The sequence below is a fragment of the Priapulus caudatus genome, unplaced genomic scaffold (genome assembly GCF_000485595.1).
Source record: "Priapulus caudatus unplaced genomic scaffold, Priapulus_caudatus-5.0.1 Scaffold2167, whole genome shotgun sequence".
Taxonomy (NCBI): Eukaryota; Metazoa; Priapulida; class Priapulimorpha; order Priapulimorphida; family Priapulidae; genus Priapulus; species Priapulus caudatus.
Window position 1 is genome coordinate 29,056 of NW_014579228.1, and position 10,199 is coordinate 39,254.

At 43.2% G+C, this 10,199-nt stretch overlaps 1 protein-coding gene across 2 annotated transcripts in view; it reads left to right on the forward strand.

Annotated features, from left to right (window-relative positions):
- Nucleotides 1-3,972, forward strand: part of LOC106818329 — a 14,071-nt gene extending 10,099 nt beyond the window's left edge. The window contains exons 3-8 of one of the 2 annotated variants that reach the window (XM_014823045.1): nucleotides 396-510; nucleotides 822-900; nucleotides 1,506-1,940; nucleotides 2,465-2,592; nucleotides 3,256-3,437; nucleotides 3,934-3,972. In XM_014823045.1, coding sequence (XP_014678531.1) covers nucleotides 484-510; nucleotides 822-900; nucleotides 1,506-1,940; nucleotides 2,465-2,592; nucleotides 3,256-3,393 — 807 coding nt within the window. In that variant the 5' untranslated portion in view covers nucleotides 396-483 and the 3' untranslated portion in view covers nucleotides 3,394-3,437; nucleotides 3,934-3,972. The remainder of the gene's footprint in view (nucleotides 1-395; nucleotides 511-821; nucleotides 901-1,505; nucleotides 1,941-2,464; nucleotides 2,593-3,255; nucleotides 3,438-3,933) is intronic. The other variant, XM_014823046.1, reaches the window with a different exon arrangement.
- The last annotated feature ends 6,227 nt before the right edge of the window (nucleotides 3,973-10,199 follow it).

The following is a 10,199-nucleotide window of genomic DNA, read 5'->3' on the forward strand; positions in this document are numbered from 1 at the left end:
ACTTCGAATTGATGAGATTGTGGTGGTGATCCGGATCCAATTAATTAATTAATTAATTCATTAATTAATAAAATTTTCAGGATAGGTCAGAAATATGGTAACTTAGAATTGATTACATTTTGGTGGTGATCCGGATCCAATTAATTAATTAATTAATTCATTAATTAATAAAATTTTCAGGATAGGTCAGAAATGTGGTAACTTAGAATTGATTACATTTTGGTGGTGATCCGGATCCAATTAATTATTTAATTAATAAAAATTTTCAGTCAGAGAATTGAGCTGCCATGGCGGAGGTCTGTGCTCTCCGAGTGCTCTAGTTGTATTATGCGTTATCCAATAGAAAGTTATCTTGACTGACTGTCATCTATTTTTCATTTTGTGTGCTTCAAAAGACGAGTCGAGTACAAACCTGAGGAAGACCAGAGCATTCTTGTCTACCTCAGAAAACACAACCTCCTCGGAAGTGTTAAAGGCCGGGCTATGTGGGTGACGATGGAGAAAAAAGGAGTAGGTTTTTTTATGTTTGAACATGGTTGTGTTCATAACATAATGGTGTACATATAATCAAAATGTCTAACTGATCGTGCGAGTGCTGAGCCCGAAAGGTTTTTATTTAAAAGATTAGTGATGGCATAAAAGACATCTGGGACGTGCCAATTACATGCTTACATCTGCCAAAGACATGGCCATTTTATTCTTAGATGTATTAAGAATTATGTGTGATTATAGAAAGTGGTGTGATTACTGATTACATTTACAGTTACATTTATATTTGGCATATCCTGACCTAAATCTCCTATTTCAATATAAACTGACAGGTACTGCCAGGCCGCACGTGGCAAAGTCTCAGGTGCCGATACCTCAAAATTATCGCCGTTAACCAGGATAACATGTTTGGTATGTTATTTATCGTGGCATCTATTTCTAAATGGTTTGTACTAATAATAGTGAGATGCATCGTTTACTGCTGTGCAGAGCAGCTCCATCTCTTCCACGTCTGAGAGCTACCCATTTCTCAATATTTGACACATTTCCAAGTTGCCACCTTGCCATGGCTTTTGATTCAGCAAAATGTAATGGATTATAGAACTCTATGCATCTTTTTGCAAAAATCTTTTTGCATTTTGTATTTAAAAGCTTGATATGTTACAACAGATATGAGCCCCCTACCTTGCTAAAGAAAGTCTAAGCCTGAAATAGATGCATAGCCAAGTGTATTTTGATGATGAATTTTTAAACTATAAACATTTAAAATGTACCAATTTGAGGGATTTTCAAGTAATTAATTTTTCTAGTATTCTTTTATTGGTAAAGAACTAAGCTATCAAAGGGATTGTCTAATTATTGGCTAATGGCACACCAAATAGGGTAAAAATGAGATTTTAACACTTGAGAGAACCTAAAAGTGCTTTAATTTTCTTCACTCTTTCCAAAAATATCCACTTTTGAAGTTACAGTTTGTTGTGAGACAGAAATTTCAAATTGAAAAATTTGATTTCCAGCTCCAAAAGATTCGAGCTCAACTTGGTTAAAAAAGAGAGTGAAACTAGTTGACGCCGTCGACCAAATTAACACAGGCAACAAAGCCAACACGAGGGTCCGACATTCCGACAGTGGGAGAACGGAATCAAAAGACAGTAGCGGTAAAGTGAAGCTCAGTATGGTGCCGTCGACCACAGCTGCGAGGTTAGACCAAACGGAGAGTCGTCACAGCATAAACGGGGATGTTTGTGAACCTTCGACATCTACACAAGTAGACCCCGTGCGGGCGGAAAGTTCAAGCAAAAACGAAAGAAAACGGGGCGCTCGTGGCAAGCCGCTTTCAGTGTCCTCTGGGTACAGCTACTCCGAAGATGATGACGCCGCTCTTGCCCTATCCCCGACCAAATGCCAAGGAAGGAGCGATGTAGGTGGTAACAACATCCATGGTGGGTATGGTAGGTTTGACTTCAGTTTACCTTAAAGCTTAAACAGTAAACGAATAGATACTCATGCAAAACAAGTGCATGATCGAGGATGTGGCTATACAAGGTAACGACGTAGAATGTTAACAACAAACAAAGTGCAGGAGAGGTAATAAGCACACGTGCATGTTTAGTCTAATTTATCACATGGGTGTTTCCTCATCTCTTGATTATGTTCACTTGCTGACAAATCCCATTGTGCTTTTTCTTCACACAGTGGCAGTCTCAGAACTAAATAAATAGGTTAGAGTTGTTGCTTTTATTGAGAATTATTTCATAGTTCACTTCTAATGGACCATCATAAGAGACATAGCAATTATTTGGAGAACATTACTTAGTCGTGATGATTAGTGATATATGCAAATCTGTTTGTAATGGTCAGTTGAAAATACCCAAATTTGCATTGGTTTGAGAAAGTGGGAGTTACAGGACAAAACCCCATGTGAAATTGCCTCAAAATGATACAAGCATGAAACTGTGAATCTAAAATGTTGCAGAAGCGAGTGAGAGCTCGACAGATTCAGAAGACGTTGCTGGTGAGGTTGAGCAGGCAGGGCCAACAGTATGGCAAGGAGCCACCATGCCAGCAGCTGCCAGCCTTGAGGAAACCGTCAGCGTGGCACGGGTAAGCTGAACTAAACACCGTGAGCTGTCATGTACGACAAGGAGCTAAATATAACAAGGAGAGGAAGCGCCGCCATATCTGGCCCAAATTTGGGTTCGGCAGAGACCCTAGAACAGATTATTGTTCTATTGTCTCTGGGTTCGGTCTTCACAGCCGTTTCAGCTGATTATGGTCCATAGATGGTGCCCTTGAGGCGAAAAGCACACAGCCAATCTGCTTTCTCTCTTTGTTATATTTAGCTCCTTGATGTACGCTAGTTTATGCTTTACGGTTCATGCCGCTGATAGTTTGTCGTGCAAGTTGGGCCAAAATAAGCTGCTGAAACAGCTGCCAGAGATTGAAATCACGTTAGATCTTGGTAGACGTAAGGGTTTCGTTAGAAGCGGTGCACAGCGAGTTCAGATACGTAGTTTGACGTGAAGTTATACGCCTTGTATTTTTTAGCCCGACCGGGTTGCGAGACTAATGTCATTATACTCAGAGTGAAACCCATCCGTCTCATCTCTTTAGATACTTTTACTCGTAGGCGAAGTACTTTCAAAACAAGGCGTATAACTGTAGAGCTGGTAAGCTAGTGGACATGTATCTTAATACATAAGTCATAGTATGTAGAATTAAACCTGGTGTGGTAAACGTGATAATTATTTAAAATTTGTTTGTCAGTCCCTGATGGAGATCTACCAGATCAGCCTAGAAGATTTGGATGCTGAAATAATAAAACATCAGGGAGACGTCAATGCAGTTATGGACAGTTTGGACCTGCGAGAGTCAAACTCCACAGACGAGAGTCTTCAATATTGACATTTCCTGCAATTTTGACAAACGGCTTAGTTTTCATGATGATGGTATGTTACGGCGTTACTGATGAAATATTATTTATTCTAGTGATGTCACGATCATCGATTATACTCGATCATCGGTTGAACAGTGGCTCGAACCAAGCGCTTGGTTATCAAAATCCATAATCGATTTCATCAGAAAAAAAAAAAAAAAAAAATTTTTATTTTTTTTAAAATTTGAACAAGAAAACTTGGAAAAGTGATCAGAATCAGTACATGTATTATACACACAGTAGTAAACAGTGCAAAACAAACAGAAAAACAGGGCTAAACAAGCACATACATGCACACGCAGGCATTCACCACCTCGAGTAACCGATTGTAACCGATCATCGGTTACTTGGGTCCAACCGATGATCGATTACGAAATTACAACCGATTGACAACACTAATTTATTCGTTGTTCATATCTTGGAAAGCTTAAATCTCTATCATAGCCCCTTGCTCATTTTATGCTTTTACCCCATATCTCATACCAACCTTGCCTTGTATATATTTTTAGCTCACCTTGACATCGTCATTGTGCCATGGGTCGTCGTCCGTCCGTCCGTCCATCTGTCAACATTTCGCTTCGGTCAACGATAACTACCCCGTTTGGCCCACATGTTTGAAATTGGGTATAGTTGTTACTGCTATGCTCCCATATTAAACATCTTATTTAATGGGAATTGCCATTAGTCAGTTCAGGTTCAACGGATTTTGCTCATTTTTGGTATGTGAATGAATAAGGGCTAGGGGTTTTGATATTTAATTTTTTTTTATGCAAATTAGGTAGGGTTTGGCAGTTATATAGCATATTATATAGACGCAAACAGTCTGTGGTGTCACACTTGTCTGGTTCGTTTTACAAGATTTCATTGACAATATCTTTAATGCAAAATTGGTATTTCCTCTCCACCCTGCCGATAAAACGTCTATATTAGAGTAAAGTTTTACAAAACGTGTCGGAACGCAGCATAACCTATTTATTTCAAACGCAATCGCTACAAAGCGGGTATAGCGCCATCTACGGTCACAAATTGTGATTCATTTTGGTTTATAAATTATTATTGTGATATACAGATGGCAATCGTTTCTATAATGTACGTTGATGGTTGCTTAATTAAAACTGACTTCTTTTTACTCACTCATTTGTGTCCTTTTTTGTGGTGAGCTACAGTGTCATTGACACTTTCATTATCAATTTAATAGAAGGCTATAACGGTTGTATGTTGGTTTGCGAAATCCTCGCCTGCACTTTCACCCCATACCTCACATCAACCTTGCCTTGTATATATTTTTATTAATTAAATAGAAAAAAGGCTATAACAACAATGTTTGTATATATTGGAGCCTCCCTTTTCATCTACCGCCCTCAGCTATCTTCCCTGCCGCCTTTCTTCTGTCTCCCACCCCTCTCTCACTCAGCAAGATATATTATGCAGTATTCATTAGTCCGTATACTGCACGCCTGAAACAGTGCTCGGCGCTCGCGCATGCGCAATATCTCCTGAGAAAAATTACATTTTACAAAAATTATGCTGTTAAAATGAAGAGGGCTTATCCTACCTTAGATTTATGTAATAACATTCTATCAGTCGACCTCACTTAAGAAATAGGAAGAAGACCTTACATGTAAGGTCCCTGCTGCATATGCATATGCCATACATTACAAAATCTGACTACGTTACTGTGTTAGCGCATGCGCAATATCTCACCAGAGGAGTTATATTTTAAGAATAATATGCATTTAATATGGTCATGGGGTATCTCAGCATAGATTTCTGTAATAATTTCTTATCAGTAGACCTGTGTTCATAATTAGGAGAGCGCCCTAGCCTGTAGGGTACAAAACTCCTACTTTTCCTGTCTTTTCACTCGCCTCCCTTGTCCCACCCTCAGCCTCCTTTTTTACCGCCCCTCGGCTATCTTCCCTGCCGCCTTTCCTCTGTCTCCCACCCCTCTCTCCCTCAGCAAGCTAAATTATGCAGTCTTCTTCAGTCCGTATACTGCACGCCTGAAACAGTGCTCGCGCATGCGCAATATCTCCTGAGAAAAAAATATTTTACAAAATTTATGCATTTAAAATGAAGAGGGGATATCGTACCTTGGATTTATGTAATAACGTTCTATCCGTTGACCTTCCTTAATAAATAGGAATAAGACCTTGCATGTAAGGTCCCCGCTGCATATGCCATACACTACAACATTTGACTACGTTAGTGTGTTAGGCGGCTAGTGCATGCGCAATATCTCACCAGAGGAGTTATATTTTGTGATTAATATGCATTTAATATGGTCATGGGGTATCTCAGCATAGATTTCTGTGATAATTTCTTATCGGTACACCTGTGTTTCTAATTAGGAGAGCGCCCTAGCCTGTAGGGTACAAAACTCCTACTTCATCCCCTCCCGTCTTTTTCCTTGCCTCCCTTGTCCCATCCTCAGCCTCCCTTTTCTTCTACCGCCCATCAGCTATCTTTCCTGCCCCCTTTCCTCTGTCTCCCATCCCTCTCTCCATCAGCAAGCTATATTATGCAGTATTCTTCAGCCCGTATACTGCACGCCTGAAACAGTGCTGGCGCATGCGCAATATCTCCCGAGAAGAAGAATATTTTACAAAGATTATGAATTTAAAATAAAGAGGGCTTATCCTACCTTAGATTTATGTAATAACATTCTATCAGCCGACCTCACTTAAGAAATAGGAAGAAGACCTTGCATGTAAGGTCCCCGCTGCATATACCAGTCAGTACACACAATAAAGAGATAGAGATATGTATAAAGATACATGAACTTTTGAGACAATAATTATGTGGTGCGCAGCAGAAGCAGAATAGAGAGAGATATATAGACGGACGGATTGACGTACTGACGGACGGAGATAGACGGACGGACGGACGAGCAGACTTGGCTATGTCGCTCTCGTCTGAGCTCTCGTCGCTGGTCGGGTTGACACCCAAGATCTTTTATTTCGGCCAAACCCACGCGCTCAACATGGGCAAGGGTATGCCCGGGAGAGATGTTCATGATCATAACTCCGCAAATCGAACCATAACTTCACTATAGTGTTAGACGCGTTGCTATATTATAGTAACGAATAAATATACGACCGAATACATTACTGGACAGTGCTGTCACCTCGTGGCAGAACGGGCATCACAAGTGTAGTATTGTTACTTACTTCACACCAGAAGGACAGGAGCAAGACAGGAGTGATCTCCTAAGTCACCTCTGGTTACTCACGTACTTTACCCGTTACAGAGAGAGAGCAATTAAACCATTGCTAGGTGTGATGTCTAGGTGCTACCTGTCTAGGTGTGATGTCTAGGTGTGACCTGTCTAGGTGTGATGTCTAGGTGTGACCTGCTAGGTGTGATGTCTAGGTGTGATCTGCTAGGTGTGATGTCTAGGTGTGACCTGCTAGGTGTGACCTGCTAGCTGTGACCTGCTAGGTGTGATGTCTAGGTGTGACCTGTCTAGGTGTGACCTGCTAGGTGTGACCTGCTAGGTGTGACCTGCTAGGTGTGACCTGCTAGGTGTGACCTGCTAGTCACCGCTGTCTCACGGTCGTGACCTCGCTAGGTCTGCACCCCGCCGAGCTGTGACGCCTGCTAAAGGTTCTGTGCACCCTGCTACCCGTGGCTCACCTCTCTACGGTGCGCCCTGCTCTCGGTGTGCATGTCTAGGTGTGACCTGTCTAAGGTGTGACTGCAGGTGTGACCTGCTAGCTGTGATGTCTAGATGTGAGCCTGCTAGGTGTGATGTCTAGGTGTGACTGCTAGGGCTGTGATGTCTAGTGGACTGCTAGATGTGATGTCCTAGGTGGACCTGCTAGGTGTGATGTCTAGAGTGTGACTCTGCTAGCTTGATGTCCTAGTGTGGACCTCTATTGTGAATGTCTCGGTGTGACCTGACTCTCCGCTTGTGATGAGTCTGAGTGTGACCTGCTAGCGTGTGATGTCTAGTGTGACCTCTGGTGTGAGTCGTAGGTGTATCCTTCTAGCTTGATTGTCTAGGTTGTGCCTTGCTAGTTGATTTCTATGGGTGACCTGCCTACTTGTGATGTCTAGGTGCTACCTGCTAGGTGTGATGTCTAGGTGTGATGTCTAGGTGTGACCTGCTAGGTGTGATGTCTAGGTGTGATGTCTAGGTGTGACCTGCTAGGTGTGACCTGCTAGGTGTGATGACTTGCTTTACATTATTGATTCTGTTACATGAACATATTATCACCGCGACAGATTTACCAGTAATTTCCCGTACTTTTTTCACGTCTGGATCGTAATTAGATATAATCAGTGTCATTCATTAATAATAATAACAATTAATCATTAATAATAATAATAATAATTAGTGTAAACGGCAATAATTCTAGTTTCCACGCTGCTGATGCCTCATCAGTGGCTAGTGCTAGCTGTGTTAGAAATTCTGTCCGTCTTTCCTTGATGAGCGATGATGACTTCGCGACAGGACGTCTGTGTGTTCGCGCGTCTGTCGTGAGCATGACGTAGCGGGGGCAGCCATAAAAATTATAGAACGTAATATTATATATATATATATTTATGTGTCACTGTCAGTGTGCAGCAGCTAGCGTGCGGCAGCCAGCGTGTGTTGCAGATAAGCATTTGGACGGCATTTACAGGAAATTGTCAGCAATAATAGGTGAAACTATTAACTAGAGAAACACTTGGGTAAAAACTTTGGTAGTAAATAGATTTCGTATTTATTTAGCATTAATACCCCATTATGTTTTATTGAAACGCTCCAAGTGCCTGTGAGCGTGAACACGCAATCATCGGAGGAATCCTCCATGGCGCTGCTCACCGCTCCCGTCTACTTCCGTAACGTAGACATCAGTAAGTCACCACCGTACATCGCACGCACGCACGCACGCACGCACTCTCACGCCCTGACGCACGCACGCACTCACGCCCTGACGCACTCACGCACACGCGCACGCACGCACGCACGCACGCACACGTAAGCACGCACACAGAAAGCTCTTATCTTGGTTTATACCCGATTACGATACATATCCATCAATATAAGACATATAACCTCATTCTCAGTAGGTTTAGCAATTAATACACAAACGTGACTTTAGTATGCAAATTTCAGCGACATACATAACATATGTAACCTTGTGCACGATTGTTAATATCATGATCAAATCTATATTGCATGTAACTCAAATACAAGTATATGTTGAGTTTTACTCGTACATCAAGATTATCTTACCTGTATTATCGTACATTAGTACGTAGATGTGTAATTCTACATTTCTCTAATATGATTGTTTGATTGGTCGATTATTTCTGCATCCCCGTGCGTTGTCACTATCCCGTCTATCCGCTTCCTTCTCTCCAGGCTTCGGTAACAGAGTAGGACGACCGAGAGGACCACGGCAGCGTGTGACGGTGTAGGGAGGAGGGGAGGAGGAAGAGGAAGCGTGTGAATGTGTAGGGGTAGCGAGAAGGAAGCCTTCCCAGAGCACGGCAGCTCTGGACCGACGAGGCGTGTAAGGGCGTGGATCAACGGGCGTGCGCGCGCGCGCGTGCGTGCGTGCGTGCGGTCGGGCGGGCGGGCGGACGTGTGTGCATGCGTGCGTGCGTGCGTGCGTGCGTGCGTGCGTGCGGGCGGGCGGACACGTATACGTGTGTGTGAACACTTTACCGGTTATTTCACGCTGTGTGCGCGCGACTGGACTGTTAATGTTAAATGTAACTGTTAATGGTTAAACGCGTATGGTGATGTCGTGTATCAATAAATAAATAATAAAATATATAATAAATATAATAAAGTTAATAATAAACAACATATTTTTGGGAGTTTATTCACTCCTGACGGGTAACACCGTCTTGTACCGTCTCGCATGCGACATGTACGCAGTACGTGGATGCATTCACGCGTTGTATGAGGAATGTTGCTGATATCAACGGAGATAAAACAATGATACCTGTTAATAACTAGATTGTTACCTAGATTCTTACTACCGTCATATTCAAATCATGACTTGCAGCTATTTGCGTAAACTTCACAATACTGTCACCAGAAGGAAGCACATTCCGATCATGACAGAATTCTACGACGATAGTTTTACGTGATGGCTAACTATTGCTAGCAACGACGACGACGACGACGACGACGACGACGCTGGTGGCAACAACGATGGTGACGACGATGACGATGACGGCGGCGGCAGCGGCGGGGAGGAATAATCACGGAGACCTTGACTTTCTTTCACTTTGTAACTTGGCGTAGCTAGCAAGTGTTGCGCGCGCCCTGTGACCTTGGGAGCTTGTGTTGCATGAGTAATGCGACCATGCGGCGGCAGCAGCAGCAGCAGCAGCGAACGCTGAGAGGGAGTTACGCCTACCATGCATGCACGAACGCACGCAGACACGCACGCACGCACGCACGCACGCACACACACACACGCGTTGTGTGTGCGTATGTGTGTGCGCGCGCGCGTTTGTGTGTGTGCGTGCGTGCGTGCGTGCGTGCGTGCGTGCGTGTCTGTGTGGTAGGCTTCAAATGTGAACCGAGCGTGGGGAAGGCAGGGTGTATGCCCTGAGATGGGAGAGGGGGAGACGGAAACCCTGAAAAGGGGGAGGGGAAAGGCGTAACCCGTCTTTGGGCTCGTGGTAAAAAAAAAACATATTCCATCGACGTTGTACATATGTCTATATACGCCCGAGAAGCAGAGAAAAATTGCGAAAGAGAGAGAGCGAGACAGACAGAGAGGGTGCGAGCGAGAGAGAGAGAGAGAGAGAGAGAGAGAGAGAGAGA